The 23,264-nt window shown below is 46.7% G+C and overlaps 4 protein-coding genes across 15 annotated transcripts in view; 2 read left to right on the top strand and 2 right to left on the bottom strand.

Moving 5' to 3' along the window:
- The window catches only part of LOC105702683 (neurobeachin), a 107,438-nt gene extending 97,089 nt beyond the window's left edge, over nucleotides 1-10,349 (bottom strand). For all 12 annotated transcript variants that reach the window (XM_012430421.1, XM_012430496.1, XM_012430431.1 and 9 more), the window contains exon 1: nucleotides 9,972-10,349. In XM_012430421.1, coding sequence (XP_012285844.1) covers nucleotides 9,972-10,130 — 159 coding nt within the window. In that variant the 5' untranslated portion in view covers nucleotides 10,131-10,349. The remainder of the gene's footprint in view (nucleotides 1-9,971) is intronic.
- A 179-nt stretch (nucleotides 10,350-10,528) lies between these two features.
- On the top strand, nucleotides 10,529-15,023 carry LOC105703442 (protein FAM57A). Its single transcript, XM_012431849.2, has 6 exons — nucleotides 10,529-10,809; nucleotides 11,545-11,807; nucleotides 11,889-12,192; nucleotides 12,276-12,377; nucleotides 12,689-12,817; nucleotides 12,947-15,023. The coding sequence occupies exons 1-6, from the start codon at nucleotides 10,783-10,785 to the stop codon at nucleotides 13,148-13,150; spliced, it is 1,029 nt and encodes a 342-aa protein (XP_012287272.1). The 5' UTR covers nucleotides 10,529-10,782; the 3' UTR covers nucleotides 13,151-15,023.
- Nucleotides 15,024-15,673: 650 nt separating this feature from the next.
- LOC105703420 (vacuolar protein sorting-associated protein 72 homolog) lies at nucleotides 15,674-18,403 on the top strand. The gene is made up of 6 exons (XM_012431806.2): nucleotides 15,674-16,125; nucleotides 16,204-16,421; nucleotides 16,479-16,661; nucleotides 16,738-16,963; nucleotides 17,033-17,269; nucleotides 17,361-18,403. Exons 1-6 carry the CDS (start codon nucleotides 15,992-15,994, stop codon nucleotides 17,596-17,598), a joined length of 1,236 nt encoding a protein of 411 aa, XP_012287229.1. The 5' UTR covers nucleotides 15,674-15,991; the 3' UTR covers nucleotides 17,599-18,403.
- Nucleotides 18,404-18,600: 197 nt separating this feature from the next.
- Nucleotides 18,601-22,792, bottom strand: LOC105703421 (ras-related protein Rab-11A). Its single transcript, XM_012431807.2, has 5 exons — nucleotides 22,398-22,792; nucleotides 21,176-21,371; nucleotides 20,301-20,575; nucleotides 20,050-20,206; nucleotides 18,601-19,900 (listed from the first exon to the last, which is right to left on the bottom strand). The coding sequence occupies exons 1-4, from the start codon at nucleotides 22,435-22,437 to the stop codon at nucleotides 20,070-20,072; spliced, it is 648 nt and encodes a 215-aa protein (XP_012287230.1). The 5' UTR covers nucleotides 22,438-22,792; the 3' UTR covers nucleotides 18,601-19,900; nucleotides 20,050-20,069.
- Nucleotides 22,793-23,264: the final 472 nt, after the last annotated feature.

Raw genomic sequence — 23,264 nt, 5'->3', positions numbered from 1 at the left:
CGTGACGGATCAACGAAATTCGAGATCGTTTCCGGTCAACGCTCGAGGCGGACGATAAATAATTCCCCTCGAAATCGGCCGCGACCCGATCGCGTCCGAAACCGGAAGTGGGTCGCATTCGTTAAGTCGTCAGCGAACTGCCACGGCCAATTGGAATTCGGTGGAACGCGGGACCGGAAGAGGGAGATTCCTCTTTGTTTGTCGACGCGGCGCACATACGAACCATGCGCCGGCAAATATTCCTCCCCCTCGGCGGCACCCGCGATTCCTCCATCGCTCTCTCTCCCCCTGTCGGTAGATATTTTTCCCCTATTTTCTCTCGTCAATATTTTACATTCCCCTCCCGTATGCCCCGCTTCTTTTTTCACTTTCCCCTCCGCGATCACTTTTCCGCTTCTCCGATTCGACGACGCGTCCGTAATTTCCAACTCGATCGTCGGAAGCTTATTCCGGGGGAGCGCAAAAACGAGGTCATTTTCCGACATCGGGAAAGGGGAGGCAGAGTTTCCTCGGCGCGCCGGTAACGATACTCGAGCCAAGCCGGCCACCTCGATGAAATATTTCTCCCGTGGCGGAGGTACAAAGGGAGAAATTAAAGAGTGTCCGTGGAGCCGCTCCCGGTCTCGGCGATTCGTTTGACGTATCGGCCCCGCGGGGCCATTTTTATAACTTTAACCGTCTTCTCGCAAATAACCGCGGCGCTCCCCGAGGACGCCGAGCATCATTTTTCTTTGACGTTCCTCCCGCGACGGAAGGAACGAAAGAAAAAACTTCGTCGACGAAGAGAAGGAAGAGGTTATCGTAGGCACGTCGCCCTTCCGCCATTTTTGCCTGTAATGCCAAGTGTTTCGCGATCGTTGCGCAATCGAACAAGGTATCCTTTCCAAACCGACCGGCCCGCGACGATGGCGAACGACTACCCCGAGTCGGTTCCAAACTCCTATATAAAAAAAATACCGTCGAACCCGTCGGACGGAGCCGCGGCGCAAAGAGCCTTACCGAGAACGCCTTGAGGAAGACTAGGCACTGAATGATGCCCTCCATGGTATCCCCGGTCAGACAGAAAGTGCCCGTAAGGTGGCGCCCTTTCCGACCGATGACGGAGCAGAGGCTGGCCTGCACGAAGGCGTTCCGCGAGCGGGACGCCGCGGTCAGGGCCGGATGGTGTGGTGCGCCGCTCATTAGACGCTCCAGCGAGTCCATCTCTCCTTACCTCCTCGTCCTCGGTTGATCCTCTTTGAAGCGCCGGCCCTCCTCCTCCAAGCTCGTCGAAGCGCTCGCCGCGGCCTCGGGTCCGGCGGGTCGCATTTGAGGCCCCCTTCGAGGAGCGAGTCCCGACCCTCTCTCCCCCGAAGTCGATCTCCGAGGAAGCGTCCTCTTCCGCGACGGCGGTCAGCCCGAATACGTCGGAACGATCCAGCTATTCCGCGACGATCCCTTTCTCGGATCCTAACGTTATTTTGGCGTCTTTTGGCCCCGGCCTCTGGCAACTAATTACTTTGAAGAATGTGATTTTTATTGCGGAACGAGTCGGGGGCCGTCGAGTCTTCCAGGGACGAGACGTAAGCGAGCGGTCGTTTTACCCTACGGCTTATTCCGGGCGAGCGTGGGTTGTCGGTTGGGGAGTTTATGCGATATGGAGTAAATCCTCGGAGTCGACGATTCCGATGCGGTTTCCGATGCGGTTTCCGATGCGGTTTCCGATGCGATTTGCGCTTCCGGCGCGGAACTCGGCACGGCGTAGCGTCTGAGGAGGTCGCAGACCTCGTAGCAGAGGAAAAAGATCCCGAGAATGAGGAACGTATCCATCTCTCGCTGGAAACTTGGCCAGACCCCGAGTATCGGAGCTACCGGGAACTTGGGCGGCTCCCGGCCGTTTCGCTCGAGGAAATCGGAGGACGCATCGGAAGGCGCGGACAACCGCGGCCCCGCGCCGGAGTCGTCGCGTCCGACGCCACGTGGGCGTCCGGTCGAAGACGTCCTACTTCCCGAAGAGCGGCGTCCGAGCCGACGGTCGACGCGAGAGGCGGAGGGCTCGATCGCCTCGGGGTCCTCGTCCAGGACCGTCCGGGCCTCCCTCGGGCCGGAAATGGGTCACGGGCGGAGGCGCACGGCGCGGTAAGGGCAAACGCGGCCGAGTGCGGCGCGGAACGTCAGCGGCTCGCAACGGGCCAACGTATGACTAGCGGGCGCCGCCACTGCCGCCGCCGCCGCCGCCGCCGCCGCCGCCGCCGCCGCCGCCGCCGTCGCCGCCGGGGCGGGATGCTGGGCGACGGCGCGGCCCCCGACGCCACCCTGGCGTCGCCCCCACCCGCGCCTCTCGCTCTCCCTTCTCTCCCCCTGTCCGTCTTTCTCCGGGTCGGCTCGCGGGAGGCGCTAAATTTCGCGGACGGTGATTTTCGGTCGACGCGTCTCCGAGCGACCGGCGATCCTTCGGACGGAAATCGGACGGCCCGACTCGGGAGACGGCTATTGATATATTTTGACGTTTACGACTTGAGAGTAACTTTGGCTGAAATACGACGCGACTTGGAACCGTAAATTTTCCCCGATTCCGAATATGCCCCCTCGTCCTTCGAAATCGTCCCGAAGTCCGTTCCGCGAGGATCGCGCCGCAATTCCGCCACGTTTCCCACTCCGAGAAGAACCGGGCGAAATTACAAAAGGAAAATTTAAATGATATCCCTGCGGATGCCCCGAGTCCCGTTAATTCGCTCAAAAACTATCGGAAACTACCCCCGAACGGCGTTCCGAGACGACGGGTTCTCCTCTCGAGCACGGCCTACTCGCCGAGTCCCTCGTAAACCTAAGAGCAACCATAACCACGTAATTTTCATATTACGACTCGTCGCCAAAGTAACGCGAGAAAAATCGTAAAAACTCCGAGATGGATCTCGCCTTTTCCCGGAGAGTCTCGGAAGACGCGAGAGTGGGAAAGCGCGTTGCCGCGTAGCGAGATGCTTTTCCGTTTCCTGGCTTGAAAAAAAAATTCCGGGAGAAACGATCGGAATTCTGGTTCCTTTAACCGGACCTTTTTCGAGGGCACGAGGGCGTTCCTCGGTGAAGGTTCTACCCCGTCTCGGCGGGCAACTCTTAAATACCGATATCGCGTTGCGTTATGCGCACGAGGCCATTCGCGCCGGCTATGGCGCGAGCATGGTTAAACGAGGGTAATCGATGGGAGCATCTAGATGTAAAGGACGTCCGGCGAAAGAAGCTTTCCCGCGGAAGAGGTTTCATCGGAGAGGCTTTAATTGTCACGTCGTAAACCGTTTGCCCTCTCGGTAACTACCGGAGTGGAGTCATCATCCGTTGGTATCTCCCGTTCGGGCTCGCGACCCGGTCGATCGTAAAAGCTCGGCTCTACTTGGGGGCGTCGCGAAAAACGCGGTCGTCTCAGCGGCCGATTCGCGGCCCGGGTCTGGATCCAATAAAAGACGTAAACTTTTTCAATTAAAGGTTTGCCGGGCGAGTTTTAAACGAATTAACGCCAACCGTGGCACCTACGGCAAAGGGGACCGCCCGGGGTCCGGAGGCGTCGACCGTCCCTGATGGAGTTAGAGGAGCCGGGTCCGATCGGCCGATCCGCTTCCGGGGCTTCCGGGGCTTCCGGAACTTCCGCAACTTCCGGCCGAGCCCCGCGGACCCGGAACCGACCGGCGCGAAGGAGCCAAGCAACGTGGCTTGGTTCGCGGCCCGCGGCTACGGGAACGCCCGATTACTCTTCCAATTAGCGAGCGGTTAAAAAATGGTCCCTCGCTCCGAGCCGATTTTCGCTCGATTCGAGCGCGGTGGCAGCCGGGTCTCCGGAGTATCCGGAGTATCCGGAGTATCCGGAGTATCCGGAGTATCCGGAGGCGCAAAGGCGGACCTGAAAAAGTTCTTTAACGCAGTCTCTCGAACCCCTCCGCTCGTTACCGCCCCAACGAGGACGAAGTATTGGAGTCGAGATCGCTCTTACGTAGTAACGCCTCGCGTAATTGAAGCGGAGTGGCGCACGAGGACCCGGAGAGCGGTTTTACGATCACGGGGCGGAAAACGACCGCTAATAAGTAGTCGCCGACGGTCGCGACGCTTCCCGCCATCTTGGCGCGCCTCTCGGGCCCAGAGGAACCGGTTCGAGGGAACCGCCGAGACGCCCGGTCGCCGCCTTCGCGGATTTCGTCCATTCGCGTTCACCGGCGAAAACGAGCGAGGTCCCCCTCTCGGTGGTCCCGTCGTCGACGGGGCCGAGTTTGCCGCAGGTGGCCGCAGGTGGCCGGATCAAAGAGCCCATTCCCCCGGCTGCTTTACGCCCTGCCCGCCACCTCCGATCTCGGTGGAAATCCGTCCTCGTCAGCCGAAGGTGCCTCGGCCGATACGGCTTTTTTCGAGCCGCTTGGCCCTGTCTCGAGACGGCTGTAGGTACCGACACGATCGGGCTCCGACGAGAGACGACAGAGTTGACGCGGTCGGCTTAAAAGTGACATTTTTATTTCATTTCTCCCCCGAGACAGAGGACGCGCATCGCCCATTAACGTCCGGTTAATCGTATTTGGTGGCCGTCCTTTGACTGCACAATTAGAAGGGCATTTTGCGACGATAACTCGAAACGGGCTACCGGAAATTCGGACGGCGCGAAGTCGGCTTAACCACCGGTAATAAAGGGGAAAATTTTAGAGTCGTGCTCGAAATTGCGAGTCGGTAATTCATTTCCCCAGCGAACGGTGAGAACGAACCAACCCCGCCATGGGCTGGCGGTTTTCCCATTTGCGTTCGCGTCGCGCTCGAGCGCTATGTTTACCAACTATCGCAAATTGATATCAACCGAATCGCCCTGTTTTCCGCGGAAAAACATCTACAACGTTCCGAGTACGGTACCCAACGTTTGTACGATCTCCCGTTTCGAAGTCATTAATTGAATGAATTAAAAATGATTTACCCTCGAATTGCGCGAGCTCGGTACGCTATCTTCGAAGCCGGTACCTCCTCCCGCTCGCCGTATCAAAGAAACTAACGAAAAATAAAGATTTCATTAATACCCCTGCCACGGTCCTCGTCCATCTGCCGCGATGCAACAAGTTTATCCAAGGATCCATCAAATCCGAATTAATTTCCTCCGTCCCGCCGAGAGCCCTCGTCGATCTTAATCGGACTTTGACGATCGCGAAGAAACTTTCCGAGTCGCCGAGCTGCCACTTAAGGATCGAAGAGTGCCGTGCTTCTCGGCCCTGACTTCACCTGCACCTGTAGATTCGTTTGCGCGTTTCCGGTTGCACCCGACGGCAATTGAACGCTCGGAAACTCAAATGACGTACTTGTATCCGGGGAGGCGGAATTACAGTTTATAAGGAACCGGGTAGAATCGGGCTCGGCTGATTTGCGAATCACCGATACAAGCGAACGTTGTCCGCGAATTCTGTCTACCGTATTCTAATGGTCGCACGCGTCGACGCTACGCTCGATCGGTCGCGGGCCCGTCGCGGCTGGCGCCACCTGCCGAGTCGGAAAGTTTTACCTACCGTTCGCGCGAACCGTAGGTACCCGCGTTACCGTCCCCCCGGATTTATCGACCAAGCTACCAACGGAACGGAAGAAAATTCCCAGAAGCTGACGGTTCGATCGACTTCGAGCAGAGTCGCCCAGCGGCGTTTCACCGAAGCTCTTCCACGATTAGCACGGACGGACTCCTTGCCACGAGGATCGGTACGAGCGTTACCTGCCGACTCGAAACTTTCCATCCCCGGTTCCACCGACGTTACCAACGTAAACGCCGTACTCGAAACGAGGTTCTCCTTTCTCTTTCCTTAATGTCACGTCCTTCATTTTTTTCCCCATATCGCGTAGGTCGGAATGACGATATACTGGTCTCGAAGCACGAGTCGCAAAATATCGATCCAACTCCGAGGTAAATCGCGTCAATTTTGATCAGGGATTCGCGAGCGGCACCTCGTACCCACCTTCCTATGACGGTCGGGTTTTCCGAAAATCGAGAAGGATCGTCGAGGCAAATACCTTGGCACGGTTTCCTATGAGAAAAAAAAACCATACACCGTTGCGCCATGCGAAAGGGGAATAACGCGGAAAGGGAACCTCGCGTTACCGCTGCAAAAGGAAAACGAGCGAAGGAGGAAAGAGGAAAAAGAGGCCGAGTGGAATAATAAAGAAGAAAGGAAAAAACGAGAAGACCCGTTCAAAACTGTATTACATGGTGAGGTATATCTCCGGTGTCCATTCGGCGGAGCGAACAATGTGCACGGTAAACGGCGGGACCGTAAGCGATATCGCCGGGTTTACTCTCGTTTAATTTAAACCAACTCCCGTAGGTATCGGAACGCAAAATAAAATTCTAGATTATACCTTGCGCGCACTCGCGACCACCGTGACACTTTTTACGGAACGCCCTCGCCCTGAAACGAGAGATTTACTAACGTCGATTCGAAGGATCTCGATGGATTTCGATGGAAGGGGGTAAAGAGGGGCGAAGAAACCTTTAAGAAAAAGGGACACGGTGACCCGGAGCCGGACCCGCGTTTTCCCACCGATGGGATCGATACTCGCGGCAACGCGACGCTCCGAGCGACCGAGCCAAACTTGTGGATATTTACCCTCCTATTTTCGGTCCTTTCGCTCCTTCCTTTTGGACGCAATCGCTGTCGGCCAACGACAACGGGCTGACGCGTCCGCGCGACGGAAGGAAATAGGAAAAAAGGTCCGAGAACGCGCCTTCCCAACGGACGGCTACCCGCGACCATCTTCGAAGCGACTACTTTACGTCCATTGTTTCGCCAAACTCGGGGGCGGACATAGGTTGAACCAAGAGAACGGGAGACCGGAGGGTACTTCCGGACACAAAGCCACGAAGCTCGTAAAAGCGTCCGGATCCAGGGTCGTTTCACTCGACATTCCCAGTATGTAGGTCGATCGGGCCTATCACAAGTTGGAGGGAGCACAAGGGGACGACGTCGGGCAGGTAGGACTCCCCGAGACCCCGGTCGGGAATCGTCTCGCACCCAGGATTCGAGGACCGCCGCGACGCGTAAACCCCCCCTGTAGAGTATAAATATCGCAACTAGGTCGGATCGAGCCCGTTAGCAGTTCGACGGAGCACGAAAGGGGCTCCTCGGGGCGCGCCCCCTCCGACATCGGCCGTCGATGACCGACGGGACGGTTCCCGCCGGAGAGAGGCAGAAAATGGCGGCATCGGGCTAGGAGCGAACGGCGAGGGAAGGCAGGAATAGGGCAGTGGGCTCTCTATCGACTTTTAATTACTTCGCACGGTTTCCCACGTGGGAAAGTAGAGGAGGCGCCAGTCGAAGGCGCGCGTAGCTGGTAAAAACTCACCTGAAACAGAGGTAAAAAACAACACCGATTAGAAAGCTCGTTTCCTTTGACGGCCGGAGCTTACAATTATTTCGTCGCCTCTGAAAGAGAGGCTGCGAATGAATTATTTACCTGTACACCTTATTACAATTAGCCTGGATACGGGAAAAGTTGGCGCCGACGATGGCCAACCGATCGTCGAGAGTCCGTCGAGAGTCCGTCGAGAGTTCGGAAAGCACGGTCCCGCTTCTCTTTAACAATGGATAGGCGGACTTTCGACGGAAGGATTATCGAGTTTACCGAAGAAGGGAGCCCCGCGAGGCCGCCCGCTAATTACACGGGAATAATAAAGGGACTCTTGACGGTCCCGTGCAGGGATTCGCTCGTTCCCGGAGTTCGGCGAAACGCCCCGATTCGCCCGGACGGTCTTGGGAGAGGTGCCCCCGAGTAGGAGTCTACCAAAATGAATGACCACCCTTCGATGCGCGGGGCTCGAGCCAACCGACGCTACCGTAAAAGCGCCCCTTCCCGACGGAAGCGAAATCGTTGGGAAAGAGTTCTTTCCGATTCGGACCACTACCAGCTCTACCGGGGGACGGGTCCACGCACCGGCCGCGAGGGAGCCGAATTTCCAGCGGGCAGGTTCAACGTCCGATGACGTCGCCTTGGAACATCCTTTCGATCCGATTTGCCCTCGCTGTCCGTCACGGGAGAAACGCGTCGGAAGAGGGAAAGAAGAGAAGAAAGGAAGAGAGACAAAGACGCGCAAGGCGCTTTAGCGGAATAACTTCTTTGAGGAACGTAACGAGAAAGCTCGAGTCCTCGGCAACGCGATCGTTACTCGAGCCCCGAGCAATTACTTCGTTTCCTCCTTTTCTCTCGCATTTTCCGAGACTGGCGTGTCCTGGAAACGCGTGGATCGCCCCCGGTCCCGTCGGGGAACGATTCAAATTCCTCCGATTCCTCCGGCTGTCAAGAAACGGACTCCGCTGCGATCGTCGTTATTTATTTAATCGTTTTCGACTCGACGCGGAGATTTCCCCATTCCTTCGGAGATCGCGGAAACGCCAAAGAAAATCCTCGGCGAAATCGTCCGACGCGGGAGGAAGAAACGTCGGAAGGACGTACCGGGGGTCCCAAAAGCGAAACCGAGGATGCGGCGAATCCGGCCGGTCGGTCCGGAGGGTGGAGGGGCGCGTATCGACCCGCTTCGCAACCGGGCCGGGCCGAGCGGGCGCGAGCGGGCGCGAGTGGCACGCGCCGCGAGACCTCGGCCAGACCCAGGCCAGACATCGGCCGAGCTCGGTCGCGTCAAAGGGTGGAGCTGTCGCGACGGCATCGATATCGAGCGAGTCCGGAGGGAGACACTGCGTGACCGATTCGCGTTAAAGGCCTGTCCGCCCCCCGGATGTGCCCGACTTTAATAAATAAATAACTGCCGGACCGGCCGGACCGGCCGGTCCTGCCGGTCCGGACGGTCCGGACGGTCGATATATGGATTCGGCCGGCATCGGCACGCGCCCCGAGGAAAGGCGCAAACCCGAAATCGGTCCGTCCCGCCTCGGGGAAGAGACCGGCGGAGCTTTCGACGACGCGTTAATCCCTGCCGTTCTCCCGGCGTAACCTCGTAAATAATTTAGCGAGCTGGGCCGGAGGGACTTCGAAAGTTGCGGAAAACGGAGGGGAGGACTTTAAGTGGGGAACTGGCCGTCGCGCCGAGAACGGTGGATAACGAAATAGGGGAGCAAATGGGGAAATTCGATGAAAAGAACCCGAGCCAAGGGGGCGGCCGCGACGACCGAGACGCGAGATCGCCGCGTTTCGACCACCGGATTTTGAGAAAATACGGCATTTGAGAAAAAATAGGACCACGTTGCGCGACCGAAGAGAGGCGACCCATATTAGAATTCGCGAGTTTCCGCGGAGCGGGCAAGAAAGGGTTATTTAGGAGCGTTGGTCTCTTAAATGAAATCCTACCGAGACCCTCTTTTGAGATTCGCGTCATTCGCCGCCGGGATGCCGGATCCGGCGTCCGACTTACCTTTTTCGCGCATCGACGAACCCTACTTCCGACGCGAAGGAAAAAGCGTCCGAGCGACCGCTCGTTAATATAGGGGTTCGAGTGGCGCGTTTCCGCGATCGCGAGCACGTAGTGCAGTAAATACAAGACGGAGCAACGAAGCTGCGTACACCTTGATAAGATTACGACGATCGAACGAGTCCACGCTGGCGATAACGGGCCTTGCCGGCAGTGATATAAAGCCTCGCGATGATAAATAAATACGCCCGGGAAGCACCCCGTTGGCTCGAATTGGGAACTCGAGCGGACGACCGGACTCGATTTCACCGGCTTAGTTTACCCCGATCGAGGTTTCTCGCCGTTTGCGGGCACCGTGGGTATCTCGTTGACCTTGGACGGCTCGGACACCGCGAAGCGTCGACGATTCCTAACCTAGCGCGCTCCGATAAATATGAGCGCGGTATCGATTGCGCGTAATTGCTCTTCGTTCTCGAGGCGAGTCGAGCCCAAAGGACCGGTCGCACTGGGAAAAATGGTCGCGACGACCTCGCCTCGAGGCGAGCGGGCCCGAGAAGGCGTCCGAAGGCGTCGCGCGTCCACCTCCCCGGACGACCGATAGACACGGGAGTCGACAACGGCGGCCACTTACCAAATGAAGAACGGTGTTGACGACTTCCCGATTGGACACCTGTCCCACCTCGATGAGTCCGATGAGCACGGCGAATTTCAGGCTGTCGTTCATCGCCATCGCCACCACCTCCTCCGGTCGCTTGATATCCCCGAACGGCGGGCTCTTCGCGTCCGCCATCGTGGCCCCAGTTCCTTCCGGTTCCTCGGCCGCGGGATTTCCACCGGGTATTCGCGCACTCGTCGCCTTATGACCGCGGATCTCGCTCCGTCACATGATAATACAACACAAATTGATCCGCCATGTTGGAAAGTGGACACTGTTGTGAGCGGCCTGCCAGCGAGCAGGCACCAAACTCCCTAGCGGTCACCAACGCGCGCGCTCGCCGCGACCTCCGCGCCGGACCCCCCTGGAACGACTAGCCGCGACCAGCCGGTGGCTGCGACTGGCGGCCGCCGACCGCATCGACCACGCCCCCATCGACTGCCGGCAGATGGCGCCACTCTCCCTCGCCGTCATCAGCCTTTCCCCGACGCCACTCGGCGGCAGCACGTGCGGGCGATCACGGAGGCGGTCCGCGAGGACCGTCTTCGATCTCGTCTCTGCCCCTCGACTCGCCAAAACGATTCGCCTCTCGCGATACGTCTTTTTCCCCCGAAATGTCACGATACCGAAGGGCATATTGCAAAACGTCAAACTTGTCCGTCGGCGTGAGATCTAACGTCGCTGTACATGTATGAAATTGTCAAAACATGCCTTGAACCCTGTCGAGACCCGGCAAATTGAAGACCGACACGTTCGTTGAGGAAACTAAAAAAAACGGATTACACAAATGAGTAATATGAACGCAAATAAAATGGTGAGTCTCGTTCCTTGTACTACAGCGGAACATTATGGAATGCATAATACGAATCGCAATGCAATGCCGATATAAGATTATCACTTTTTGATGTACGTAGTTTTATGTTTAAAACTACCCCATTTAAAGATGTTCTCATATTATGAAAATACAATATAAGTTAGTGTTGCGATTTGTTGGGCCCCTGCTGTGCCAAAGAGGGAACAGCGAGAACTTTCCCACAGGAATTTTCATTCGGATTGCAGGCAAATCCTTCCCTTAATATCGCTAACATTGTATGTAGTAATAATTCGGAAACTGCAGTAGAATACTTGGAACGATCTGTCGGATATTTTGCGTATGTTGCTGGGCAAAATTGAGTAATCGATCGATAAGATAAGATAAGATAAGATCTTGGCCCTTCGATATTGACGGAGCATCACAGAACCATCTTTAATAGTTTTAAAATATGATTTATAAAGTCACCTTTATATGGCGTAACCTTTCCAAGTTGCGATTATTGCCATAGTTTACGCATATTCTCCTAAATTAGATTCAACGGATGTGCCCATTAATAATTCATATGATAGCGAACTTCATATATAATAAACATATTAAAAATCAGTGTAACGATGTTATTGAAGATCCGAAAATGGCTCCAAATTCTGATATACTTAGAAAATTGTAGTACCTCGTAAATTAACGATACATTTTCTTCTTATTTTATGATAACGTTAAAAAACAATTGTTAATTAGATTTCCACCAATTGCGGAGACATGTCCGTTTCGCTGGTATCAACAGTGGGTTCCCTAAGCATGGCAGTATGCACGGTTGCCGTTTTATCCCCAGGAGACAAGATTGGTTTAAGACGCGGTGCTTGCCTGTCTGCTCTAGGATTTATATTCTTTCTGTCACTCTTTGACTTTCTCAATAGCGTCGCATTACGAACTCGCACTGGTTCTAGAATACGAAAGAAATATCATCTCAAGTTATCGGATGTTTTTGATATATCTAACAAGTAAGAAAATCATGACAATAATATGAAATTTAAGATGGTTGGTAAATATTATATAAACTATAGGTGACCTCATTATTTTAGAATAGTTTCTGCCGTGCAAGCTGCATTAAGCTGTATAACCGGAACTATAGTGTGCATGTGGTCATGTACCAGATCGTTCTTGCACGCCTCTCATTTCATGAGCGAAGCGTATGCATGGTTTGGAGCCTCTTATTTTTTTTATGACATTTGGTCAATGTACCAAGTGCACTGTAATAGCACAGAATCCCAACGGCAAAATAAAGGTAAAGGATACTTCAACAACCTTTGCTACTATTTGAAAACACAACCAGTCATGATTATGCATCACCTCTTCATTGGAAGTTTTGGCTTCTTAATCATTGTAGTAAGTTTTTCTCTTTGGACTTGAATTGAGAAACATGTGTGATGGTAGATTTGTAACTTATTTTCATCTAATCTGATTTACAGTACTTACGAAAAGGCTTGGGCGATTGCATCTTTGGATTTGTATACTTGATGGAACTTAGTACACCGTTTGTATCCCTAAGAGGAATTCTTAGCAGGCTAAAGGTATGTTACAGTATTACTAATACTAACGAAAATCTGTATCATAAAATAAATGTGGGTTTACAATGGTTTTTAAGATCTAATTTAGTCCTGAGTCTAGTAACGAGTCGGCAATGTAGCTGCTTATCCTACAGATAATGCTTTGATCTGGGAAAAGCAGTTACTCAATCGACTCTTCAATAATCACAGGACTAAATTGAGGCTTAAGACTATAGGTGACGTGTAATGATGTGTAAGTCCATTCCCCTAATAATCATCATTTGAGCGCTATTAAAAATTACTTATATTCCTTCAACGACAAACTCAATTTACAGATGAAGGCCACTAATCTGTACAGGACTAACGGGTTGATCATGATCCTAACTTTTTTCATATGCAGGGTTGCTATGTTTCCATATTTGTGCTATGTGTACAGCCAAATTATTGGTCTCCCTTACTTTGAAGTGAGTACAGAAATAAAGAAGCCACGTAACTAATTGAAAATATACAAAGCTCGATTGAAAATAAATGGAACAAGGTCATTGTTTCAGTTTTTTTCAAATGGTTTACATAATTTTGCGTATGCTTTTCAGGCTTTCTTGGGACTACCACGTGGGTGTAAGATCAGTATTGCCATTCTTCTTTTCCCTCAAGTATACTGGTTTTGTTTGATGGTCATAGGAGCAATACGTGTCTTTCAAACTGAAGGAAATCTTACTAATAATAAGTATATAAAAAACACGCCTGACGTAGACGACAATAGTACAGAATCACAGAATGGTAGAACGAACAGTTGATCAGAGATAAAATTCCAACTCTAAGATCAAACATTATAATTAACATTGCATGGCAGGCAGATAATATAGTGTTGCTTCAAGATTAATGTAAAGTAATTCTACTGTCGCTAAAAATTGATCCTTTCGTCCTGTTTTCTTACAAAATTGTAATAAGTAATTTACTTAAGTAAAACCAGGGAGTTTTATTCGATAGCTTCAGTGCATCACTGAATGAACATTCGAGTAAGCTAGGTTATCTAATAATAATTTTACTCTCATGTAGCAAACAATACCAATCGTTACATCCTACCATTCTCGTGATGCTATTGTTTTTCACAAACACCCATGCATTCTCTCTGCCGCAAAACATTGTGCTTTGGTAACCTTTTCATTTATCTTAATCATGCAATATGCTTGATGAAATGAATAAAACTGTCAGTGAACTGATTACAGAAAAGGTGGCAAGAATTAAACAAAAAAAAACTTCATTAATGTACTTCCAGTAATCATTTCTCTGATAGATGTTTTAAGAGACACTCTTAATCTAAAACAGAATGCATGGTCATTGTCCACTGTGTGAATGGGTTAACAAATGTTAAAACCTATACCAATATTTTGAGCAAAAGAAAGTTTTAAAGTATTAAAATGTCGTACATATTAGCTCATGCCGTTTCAGTTTTTACGTTAAATAGAAACTTACTGCATCCTCATTTCAAGATGATTCATTCTTTCATTATTCTTATAAAAAGATGTTACTTTTTGTTGCTTCCTCTGAAAATAACGCACAGAGCAGTTATTGCTGCTTTAATAAGAAAGCCCATAAACCTACATACAAACACCTATAAAGATAATACAAACCTGCAAGACCAAATTATAAAAATCGTGTGATTCAAAGATTACATAGTATCAATGTACAAGGTGAAATCTCATTATCAGGATACATCACGTCAAGTTCCTTTAAGAACATGTATGAGAAATATATAAACTACTATATGTTCCTAATGGTAACAGCAATTGGAGAATGATAAGAGTTTCAAAACCTATGATAAAAAAGAACTCGAGTGAACAGAATAATATACATAACTATGGATTGATGAAAATATACCCAAAGGCAACATGTAACAAATAAACAATTTCCTATTTTGCTTAGTCAAATGAAACTATTTTTACACCAGTGCTGAAGTGACATTCTAAGCGATAACCTATCGCTGCCTAATTAGTTGCTCATAGATAATAAGGAATTAAGTGGTCGATGAAGTAGTGATAGAAAAAAAGAGACTGCATTTCAAGAGCGTTTGGTTCCTTTCGCTTGTGAGCTAAGCATCTACTTACAAAACTGAACCAAGAATCAAATTTATTTACCGTTATCGATAAGAGTCTCTTTGAGTACCTTTATGACAAAGAAAATTCAAGTCAGTAGTTGTCGGTATGTGAGCTATATTGCTGTAGCATTTAGGCCCAAGTGTTCCTACATATACGAATAATTATTATTTTAACATGTACGCTAATTCTTCCTTGCGCAAATTATGTATGTACTTTGAAATAATATCAATTTTAACACTGTATAAACAATAATTTTCTTTGTCTATCTGAATGTATAGTCAAATTTTAGTCTTCTTTCCAACAAACAGGCACTCACGGTGTTGCTATCATTAAAAAAAAGTGCATTTTTTATGCGCACAGCTTTGTAATGATATTTAATTTTTGTTTTAAGTAACAAAATGTATTACCATATCATACATTCTATGTACTCCTTCAATTCCTCCTCATTCATACTTGTCCTTCAAGTATTGATTGTTTAACTTTCCGCTTTAAGAATTACACTTGAAGAATAATGCAGGCTTTATGAATTTATGTATGTTCCTTGAATGTAATAAAATACTTTAAAAGATAAGAATTACATTTTCCTTCAGAGCAATGATAATGACAGTACCGATCTGCGAACTTACTGTGGGTAGAATTTAATTCCGATTAAATTTTTTCTTCCGATCTTTACTTAAAACTAAATGAAGCAGTATACGAATTTTATCAATGACATATTTTCAAATCATCACATTAAACTGCGGTGTAAAAGAATTTATGCTTAGCGCTCTACGTTCGGCGGAAACAGACCCGGTTCTACAAATCGAGTTAACCGAAGTTTAAAGCCCGATTCCACAACTCAAGTTAATCGAGGTTTTATTAGTTTGCAGTACGTTGAAACCCGGTGTAAACCAGGTAAACTTCGGTTAACTCGGGTTGTGGAATCAGGGAGTCTATTATGTAAAGCAAATTGAGCGAAAATGTGAAAAATGAGTAGCTGACAGAATCACGGAATATTTTTGGTGGTGAAAATGCGAGACCATTCATGTGAACAGGCTCGACACAAATTTTTAAGCGAAATGATGAAGCATGCAAGAAAAGATAGAAAAATAAGCGCCGTGAACGCCATCTTCCACGGATTGTAACACCGAAACTTAATATGGAACACCTCCTGGGTGTTTTTATTTTTGGCAACCATCGTATTCGGGGACGTAATAATAACCTTATTATAAGAAGAGAATTACGCGATGCCTCAGACCCATTTTCATTAGCAGCAAGAGAATTTACTAGTATGACATACAGAATCCCGCTACGGGGCACGTCTCCGCGCCTAGTTAATTCGGTATTAAATAAACCCGGTTGGTGGGGACGCACTCAAAGCAGGATTTATCTAATCCCGTATTGAATAAATACCGACGATGGAGATTTAGTATCTGATCAGATATAAAACAACTCTAACCTGAAAATTGAAATATTATTACATATTTGTAGGTGAAATATTTATATTTTTTAGTACCACGTTTCTTTTAAAAGGAAAGGTTTACGTCTTAAACCATCACAATGGCACTGACAAGAGAAAGACGATCAAATGCCGGTAATAAAATGGCAAAATTATTGAATGAAGAAGAAGACGACGATTTTTATAAAACGACATACGGAGGATTCGAAGAAGTTGAACAAGATCATGACTACATGTAAATATCTTCTAAGTGAAGGTCTAAGCTATTACTATTTTTCTAGTATTTCATATTGTACTATTTATTAACTTAAAGGGAGGAAGACGAAGGCGAAGACGAAGTGGATTCAGATTTTAGTATAGATGAAAATGACGAGCCTGTTTCTGATCCAGAGCAAGAAGGGCCAAGGAAAAAACGGAGACTAGTTACGAAGGCCTATAAGGAGCCAAAGGTGACGTCTACTCCACAGTTGACACCAAAAGTAAAGAAAAAGAGACCACCAAAATCTACTCGACCTATATTGGATAAATCAGGTAATATTGCGTGATATCAAGCGTACTTTTATAATGCTTATCATATATTTATTTTAGAGCGAAAATCTATTCGTCGATCTACTGCGGCAAAATCAGCAGCAACTCAAAGAAGACTGAAAGAAAGAAATGAGGATCAAAAAAAAAAAGTTAAACTTGTTCGACACGATGTTTGGAAACCAACGCAACAGGAACTTTTAGAAGAAGCTCTGTTGACAGAGGAGCTGAATTTAAAGTCATTGGGTATTGCATAACAATTGCTATAATTGGGCGCTATGAGGGCGCTAACATAACTTAATTGTCTTGTTTTCTTTTCCAGAAAAATATCAAAAACTGGAAAATGAAAAAAAGAACACACGCTTGATACGAAAGATACAAACTGGCCCAATGATTCGTTATCAGTCGCTAGCCATGCCTGTGATGGTTTTAACTGACACATTATTGGAAAAAGAGGATGAAAAAATTAATGTAGAAGCTGACGACGAAAAAATGATGACCGGAAACCCAGACACCGATCCATCTGAATTGACCTTGCTCCAAGAACAGTAATTAATATACAAACACTCTCATAACCTATTTTAAAACTATCTGTTATTACATTTCAATTATTTCAGTAATACATCAAAGGAAACTTTAACCCCTGATGCGGAAGCAAGAAGCAAAGAGGAAAAACGAGCTAATCCAGCTACCATAAGTACTTCTCATAAGGAAACGGATGTTCAATGTGTAGAAACTGGTCTTTTCTATGAAAGAACTTTCGTCACATTTGAAAATGAACAACTTTTTCTAGAAGCCTTCAAAAAGACGGCACAACTCAGACCACCATTGAAAGCTCTATGCTCTATCACAAGGTTGTACTAAAAACTGAAATTAATTATATATTAGCTAGAATTTACTGTCACAAAAACAAAAAATTAAAATTTTTATTTGTGCCATACCCAGGCTTCCGGCAAGGTACCTAGACCCGATGACTCAACAACCATATAGAAACATTCAAACTTTTCGATTGTTACGTGAAGCTTATTATCAACAATTGGAAGCTCGCAGTGATCCAAACGACACGTCCTTAAATCCAGATCTCCTGAGGTGGCTGGAATGGAGGCAAAAATCTCAAAGCAATGGAATTGCCCAAAGAAGTACCATACGTCTTGAACCGGCATCAATTCCAACTATTTCTTAGCAACTTATCGTTGTCAACCCCGCGCACAGTTTGGGCAGAAACAATTTCCTAAAGTAATATCAAAATTTCTTCGACAAACCAATCAAGAATTTTTGGTTAAACTAATTGTGACCATTTCGAGCTTGAATGTATGAATGCCACGTACAGAATCATTGACCCGTTATAATGACGATCAGATACTTGCACTTGAGTTCATTCGTTAGACTACCAATTCTTATCTTAATCTGCCTGTTGTCACACTAGAGGCGACTTCAGAGTACAAAGCGTTGAATATCTATTTAAATATTGTGCATAGAAACAAATTTCGGAGAAGTTTTGGAGAAAAAAAGTACAGAGGTGAGATCAAATGTAACCTAGATTTCCACTCTGACACGCGTGAATAAGTGGCTTACCGAACGTGATATTAAAGAATTACACTATAGTATATACATTGATCATATTTAAAAAAGAAAAGTCACTAAAAATGACAAATTGACCTATTACGATGGACAGCAGTTGAATATGTTAAACGAAACATGTAAATGCATTATAATGCAGTCTTGATTTCAATAATCATTCCAAAGATGATTCCTCATTCGTATAAGCAGTAATAATAACAAAACCAGTGACATACTTTCACTCCCTTATTAATTGATTTTCCATTCGCATAAATGTACTGTATGTATGTATATGTGGGTACAAGTTTACTTGCACACGTTTCTTTTCCAACACGAAAGAATTAGTCTTCATAACAGCGTGTAAAGATAATTCTTAAAATACCTTGACTGATGCCACAACAATCATAAAAATAAAAGGTGCATTAAAATCTGTTTCCTATAAATTACATATTTTTACGCTCCCCTGATTTATTAATGAACATTTCTGCAGAAAATAGAAACCCACTTTTACTATATTTGGACGTACCCAAACATTAATAAATTATGCATAACCCGCACTTTAAATTTTTTAAAGCAAAAGACTCGAAAGGCATTTAGGTCACGGATCAACACACATAACTGAAAATATTTTTCTAACGACGTGTTTAATGTTTCATCCCAGTGATTCTTCTAAAGCATATCCATAAGATAGATACTTGTATTTTCATTAATCTCTCGTGTGTAGTGCGCAAAAAGCGTAGACAGATCTGAATTTACAATGCTTTGCTTCGCTCTTAGCTTAATTAACGATACGACAGAGGGTCGTGGCTTTCAACGAGCTCGTGAAACATTCAACGGTGTCAACACCCGCCTTCGATAACGTAATTCACAACTTGAAAAGGTACTCAAAATAACACTTTCCCGGGCGGCTCTTATTACACCTTATAAATGTTACTATGGTTGTGATCCTTACACTGCTGCGCTTAACGAGCCTTTCTTTCTCACTCTCACTCCTTCTCTCGTATACCAGTAGGCGCACGCGACCACACACATACATACACACACAGAGAGAGCTAGCTCACATGCTCTATCCCTTTTTCTGAATCTTTCGCTTTCGCTCTCGCTTTCTCTCTCACTCTTTTTCTTTCAGTAAAAATTAATGCAATTGAAAAAGCGTGTGTGGACTTAGTGCCTAGCGCGTAGTTACGGAGTGGTTGTCAAAACTACGTGTGTGAATGTCGCGAGATAGTTCATGGTGAGCAATGGCGTTTTTCGTCTTTCATCTTATGCAGGCTCTCTTCAAGTTTTTCTCTCCACCATTTCCCAACGCTGCCCTGTCACATTTCCCCTCAACGTACATTACAATGTAAGCTCGCGTAGTCTTTTCTCGTACCGTGTAAGAGAGACGTGTTATCGTTTGATAAATTTGCTTATATACTCACGGCCACACTATGCGTAGAGAAGAATTGTGTGTGTGTGTATATTACAAGGAAGCGATAATACAACATTCATTTATCGTAACATAATTATATATATATATCGACTTTATATATATGGTAAATAAGACAAATTTAAATAGAGGGCAGAATGGTGCGTGGACCACAGCGTGTATCGTTTTTCTTACCGTATACCGCAATATGCACATTTTGAAGCGCGATCTACGCCTCTTTCCCTTGTTCTTTCACAATTTTTGACTCACTAGATCTGTTTCCCCTCTCGTTTCGGATTTTTGTTGCACGAATGCGTTAAGTGCGCACTTTTGCATGTGGTACGTGTTAAATGGATAGTCTGCGACGTTCCCCCTGAGCCTTTGGTCAGGCTAACGACTCTTCTAGCATACGAGTTTACTGGCCCATACACATAGTCTTGTCTCTCGTGCTAATGTGCACCTGCTATATGTACCGCCAGTCATCGCTTCTTTCCTCCTTCCCTCTGTATTACCGCTTCTAAAATCAAGACCCAAAGGTCCACATAATTGTCACGATAAAAAGATGTAACATTACAGAAATTTTCTTCTTAAGCTCGAATTCTTAAAGTAACATAGACTAAACAGAAACCATTGACAGCTGAATTTGTGAACAGCAAGCATACTCACATTTGAAGCAGCGAGACGAGTCACTGGCAGCATTGCTTACGAATTCCTTCGGAGCTCATTGTCGGTTTGACGTCGATAGGTTCTACGTTCTGAGGTCGAATTGTGTCTCCTTCGGGTGGATCTCGTATTTGTTTCTGTGAAACGATTCTGTAGATTTCTGAAAATCAATGGAAAGGAGAGTCACTCACACAGTTGTTAGGTTTCTGCCTGTAAATCATGACTTTAATCATAGAACCGTAAATGTACCCTACCCGTTAATATATTCTGAAAAGCTGTCTCCACATTGGTCGAATCCAGAGCAGACGTTTCAATAAACGAAAGACCGTTCTTTTCGGCAAAGACTTTGGCCTCGTCCGTTGGTACAGCTCGCAGATGCCTCAAGTCCGACTTATTACCCACAAGCATGATTACTATGTTCTGATCGGCGTGGTCTCGTAATTCCCGCAGCCATCTTTCTACGTTCTCATATGTCAAGTGCTTTGCTATATCATATACCAATAAAGCGCCAACGGCACCTCGATAATATCTACAAGAATTAACTGATTATCACAATTATCGTTTTATTTTATTAATCTAAGAAGTATAACAAACATTAATGCAGTATACAAATATCCGTCATGAGGCCTGACACTGCCATGGATGAGATATCCATGTTATTAACATAACCAAGTTCAGCATTTACATATATACCAAAGCATGCACAAAGGTCGACCTTTAAAATGATATACAAGAACCTTAAGAATCAAAATTATCGTTAATTTGATAATTACTAACAATAATAATATTATATCATTGTTTTGAAGTTCAATTTTCTTAATATGAAGAAAACTGAACTCTTGCAATTCATAAGAGTTTTGCCTTAACACACGTTTAACATCAACTGAACTATAAAGAAAGAAGACCGGCGTGCTCATGTCATTTTCTGACTCACAATGAGTCATTTCTAATGAGAAAATTCTCCATTTACACCCACAATCAAATAATCAGAATCAATTTCCATATTTTACAATGGAAAGTAATGACCTTTGGTCTTGTAGAATTTAGTGCCCAGAATGCAAAAGGTATTTTCCAAATTGTTTCTACAAAATAATTTGAATTACGTATTAATCATTTCTTGAATACTCACGCTGAAGTGATTGCACGATAGCGCTCTTGTCCAGCAGTATCCCATATTTGGGCCTTGATGGTCTTTCCATCTACTTGTATACTGCGTGTTGCAAACTCTACACCTATGGTGGATTTTGACTCTAAGTTGAATTCATTCCGTGTGAATCGGGACAACAGGTTACTCTTTCCTACTCCAGAGTCTCCAATGAGAACCACTGCAAACATTTAAATCTCGTAAATTCGTGGAGATAATGAAATTGTCTACAAACTTTTTCTAGATTTATATATCCATTCAAGATAATAAAGAAATTTCAGGCTGATAATTCACTTTAAAATATTAAGGATTACGATGTATGTATGTAATTATCTAACTTGTAAAGCATTGGAGAGCAAGATGTTATCAAGTATTTATTTAAAAATAGTTCTAGATATGACAGTTTGAATACCCAATCCGTTAATAATAATAATTGTTATAAAAAATGAATTCAATATGTATCGGCTGCTTGGCATCACAGCTTTAGTGAAAGGAACGTTAAGTATTTAAATCGATCAATTGAGAGATACACAGAGACACACCAATGAAACATCAATCGCAAACGTCATACTATTAAAGCAATAGCCGCATTGCCAAAAAGAAATATCATTTTATCACGATATTGAAGATACTACTTTTTATATAATTTTATTAGAGAACTTCGCTAGTAACCATGAGCGTATTAAACACATAATTGCTCAATAAATTTTAGCCATTTGTAGGATCTAAAATATATACATACGAAAAAGTAAAAAGGAAAAACCTAATGCCTACGGTCTGGTATCATAAATCCATGTTCCTTAAACAACTCAATATTTTTATCGGTATATCGAGCAACATAGAAGGAAGATACGATCTTGAAGGAAGGATCCAAGACAAAATATTTATCCATGGTACAAAATGTATCAAGATACCAGGCTCGTAAAACACATCCAAAGACTTGGCACAAGCAACCAAAGGAATGACAGAAGAACCGATAAGGAACAATTGTCTTGCGAGCAAAAGAGACATTGTCCATGGCAGAGAATCCAACGTCCCAGTAACGAATATCGGACTCATCGTGCATATTGTGACGTTAGAGTCCAACGTCACCAGACATGCCGCTCGAAATAGCGTATAACGGCCTTCTTGCCGATCCTCGGGATAAAGGGCAATTCATTGGCCGAGTACTAGGAAGTCCTATTAGGGAATATGCTGGGCTAGATACCTTTAAACAAATAGTCGTACTCGTCGTCCCGAGTGCCCATCTTCGACGGCAGCAAGAACTCCTCTGTCGATGGGATAGAGGGTGGCCCTGACCCGGAGGGAGTGCACGGGCTTGTATTTATTTACAAGCCGTAGGAGACCACAGTCGACGCCCGATCGATCCTCAGCAGCGTACGATCCTCGGGGTTCCGATGCACTTGGCGATGCCTCGGAAAACTGCCGGAATAGAGCGACGGCCCGCGTAGGTGGATGGGACAAATTATTTTCTTCCTTTCAATTTAACTGTACAATATGGCCTCCTTTCTACGCCCCTCCAAGTCCGAAGAGCACGCAGGCGTACCGAGATTTGTCCTCTCCAGTCCTCTCCAGTCCTCTCGACGCCTGCGCAGCCCGCTGCCTGAGCCTCTGCGTGAAACAGCAATGAGACCAGAGATGAGTTGGGAGATTGCTCACGGACAGGGTCGCGCGATCGCATCGTGTGCTGCCCTCTGGTTTCGTACGTTAGCTCTCACCGTTTTTTGCCCCCAAGGGCGGCGCAACGAATTTCTGGTAGGGACTCGCTCTGCCATCTACCAGTTGCCGTTGGCGGCTCACGTATTCGCGATGGTAATACCATGCGGCAGTTGACGGTGGTGGCTTACCATTATGGCAATCTCCCAACTCATCTCTGCCAAATCAGCCGCTTCCAGGTGATCCACCTAAAGCTTCAATCAGTTGGTGCGAGTGCAAAAATGCAGATAACCCGACAAACCTATGGCGATGGCTGTGCTGGATTATCGGAGGCTTGAGTCATCCGATTGGTCGGTACGACCCTTTGGACGACCAATCGACGGTGTCCAATGTGCTTCAATATGGCGACCTTGGCAAC

The sequence above is a fragment of the Orussus abietinus genome, unplaced genomic scaffold (genome assembly GCF_000612105.2).
Source record: "Orussus abietinus isolate OABI.00-Male unplaced genomic scaffold, Oabi_2.0 scaffold100, whole genome shotgun sequence".
Classification (NCBI taxonomy): Eukaryota; Metazoa; Arthropoda; class Insecta; order Hymenoptera; family Orussidae; genus Orussus; species Orussus abietinus.
This window is presented reverse-complemented; position numbering and strand designations above follow the sequence as displayed.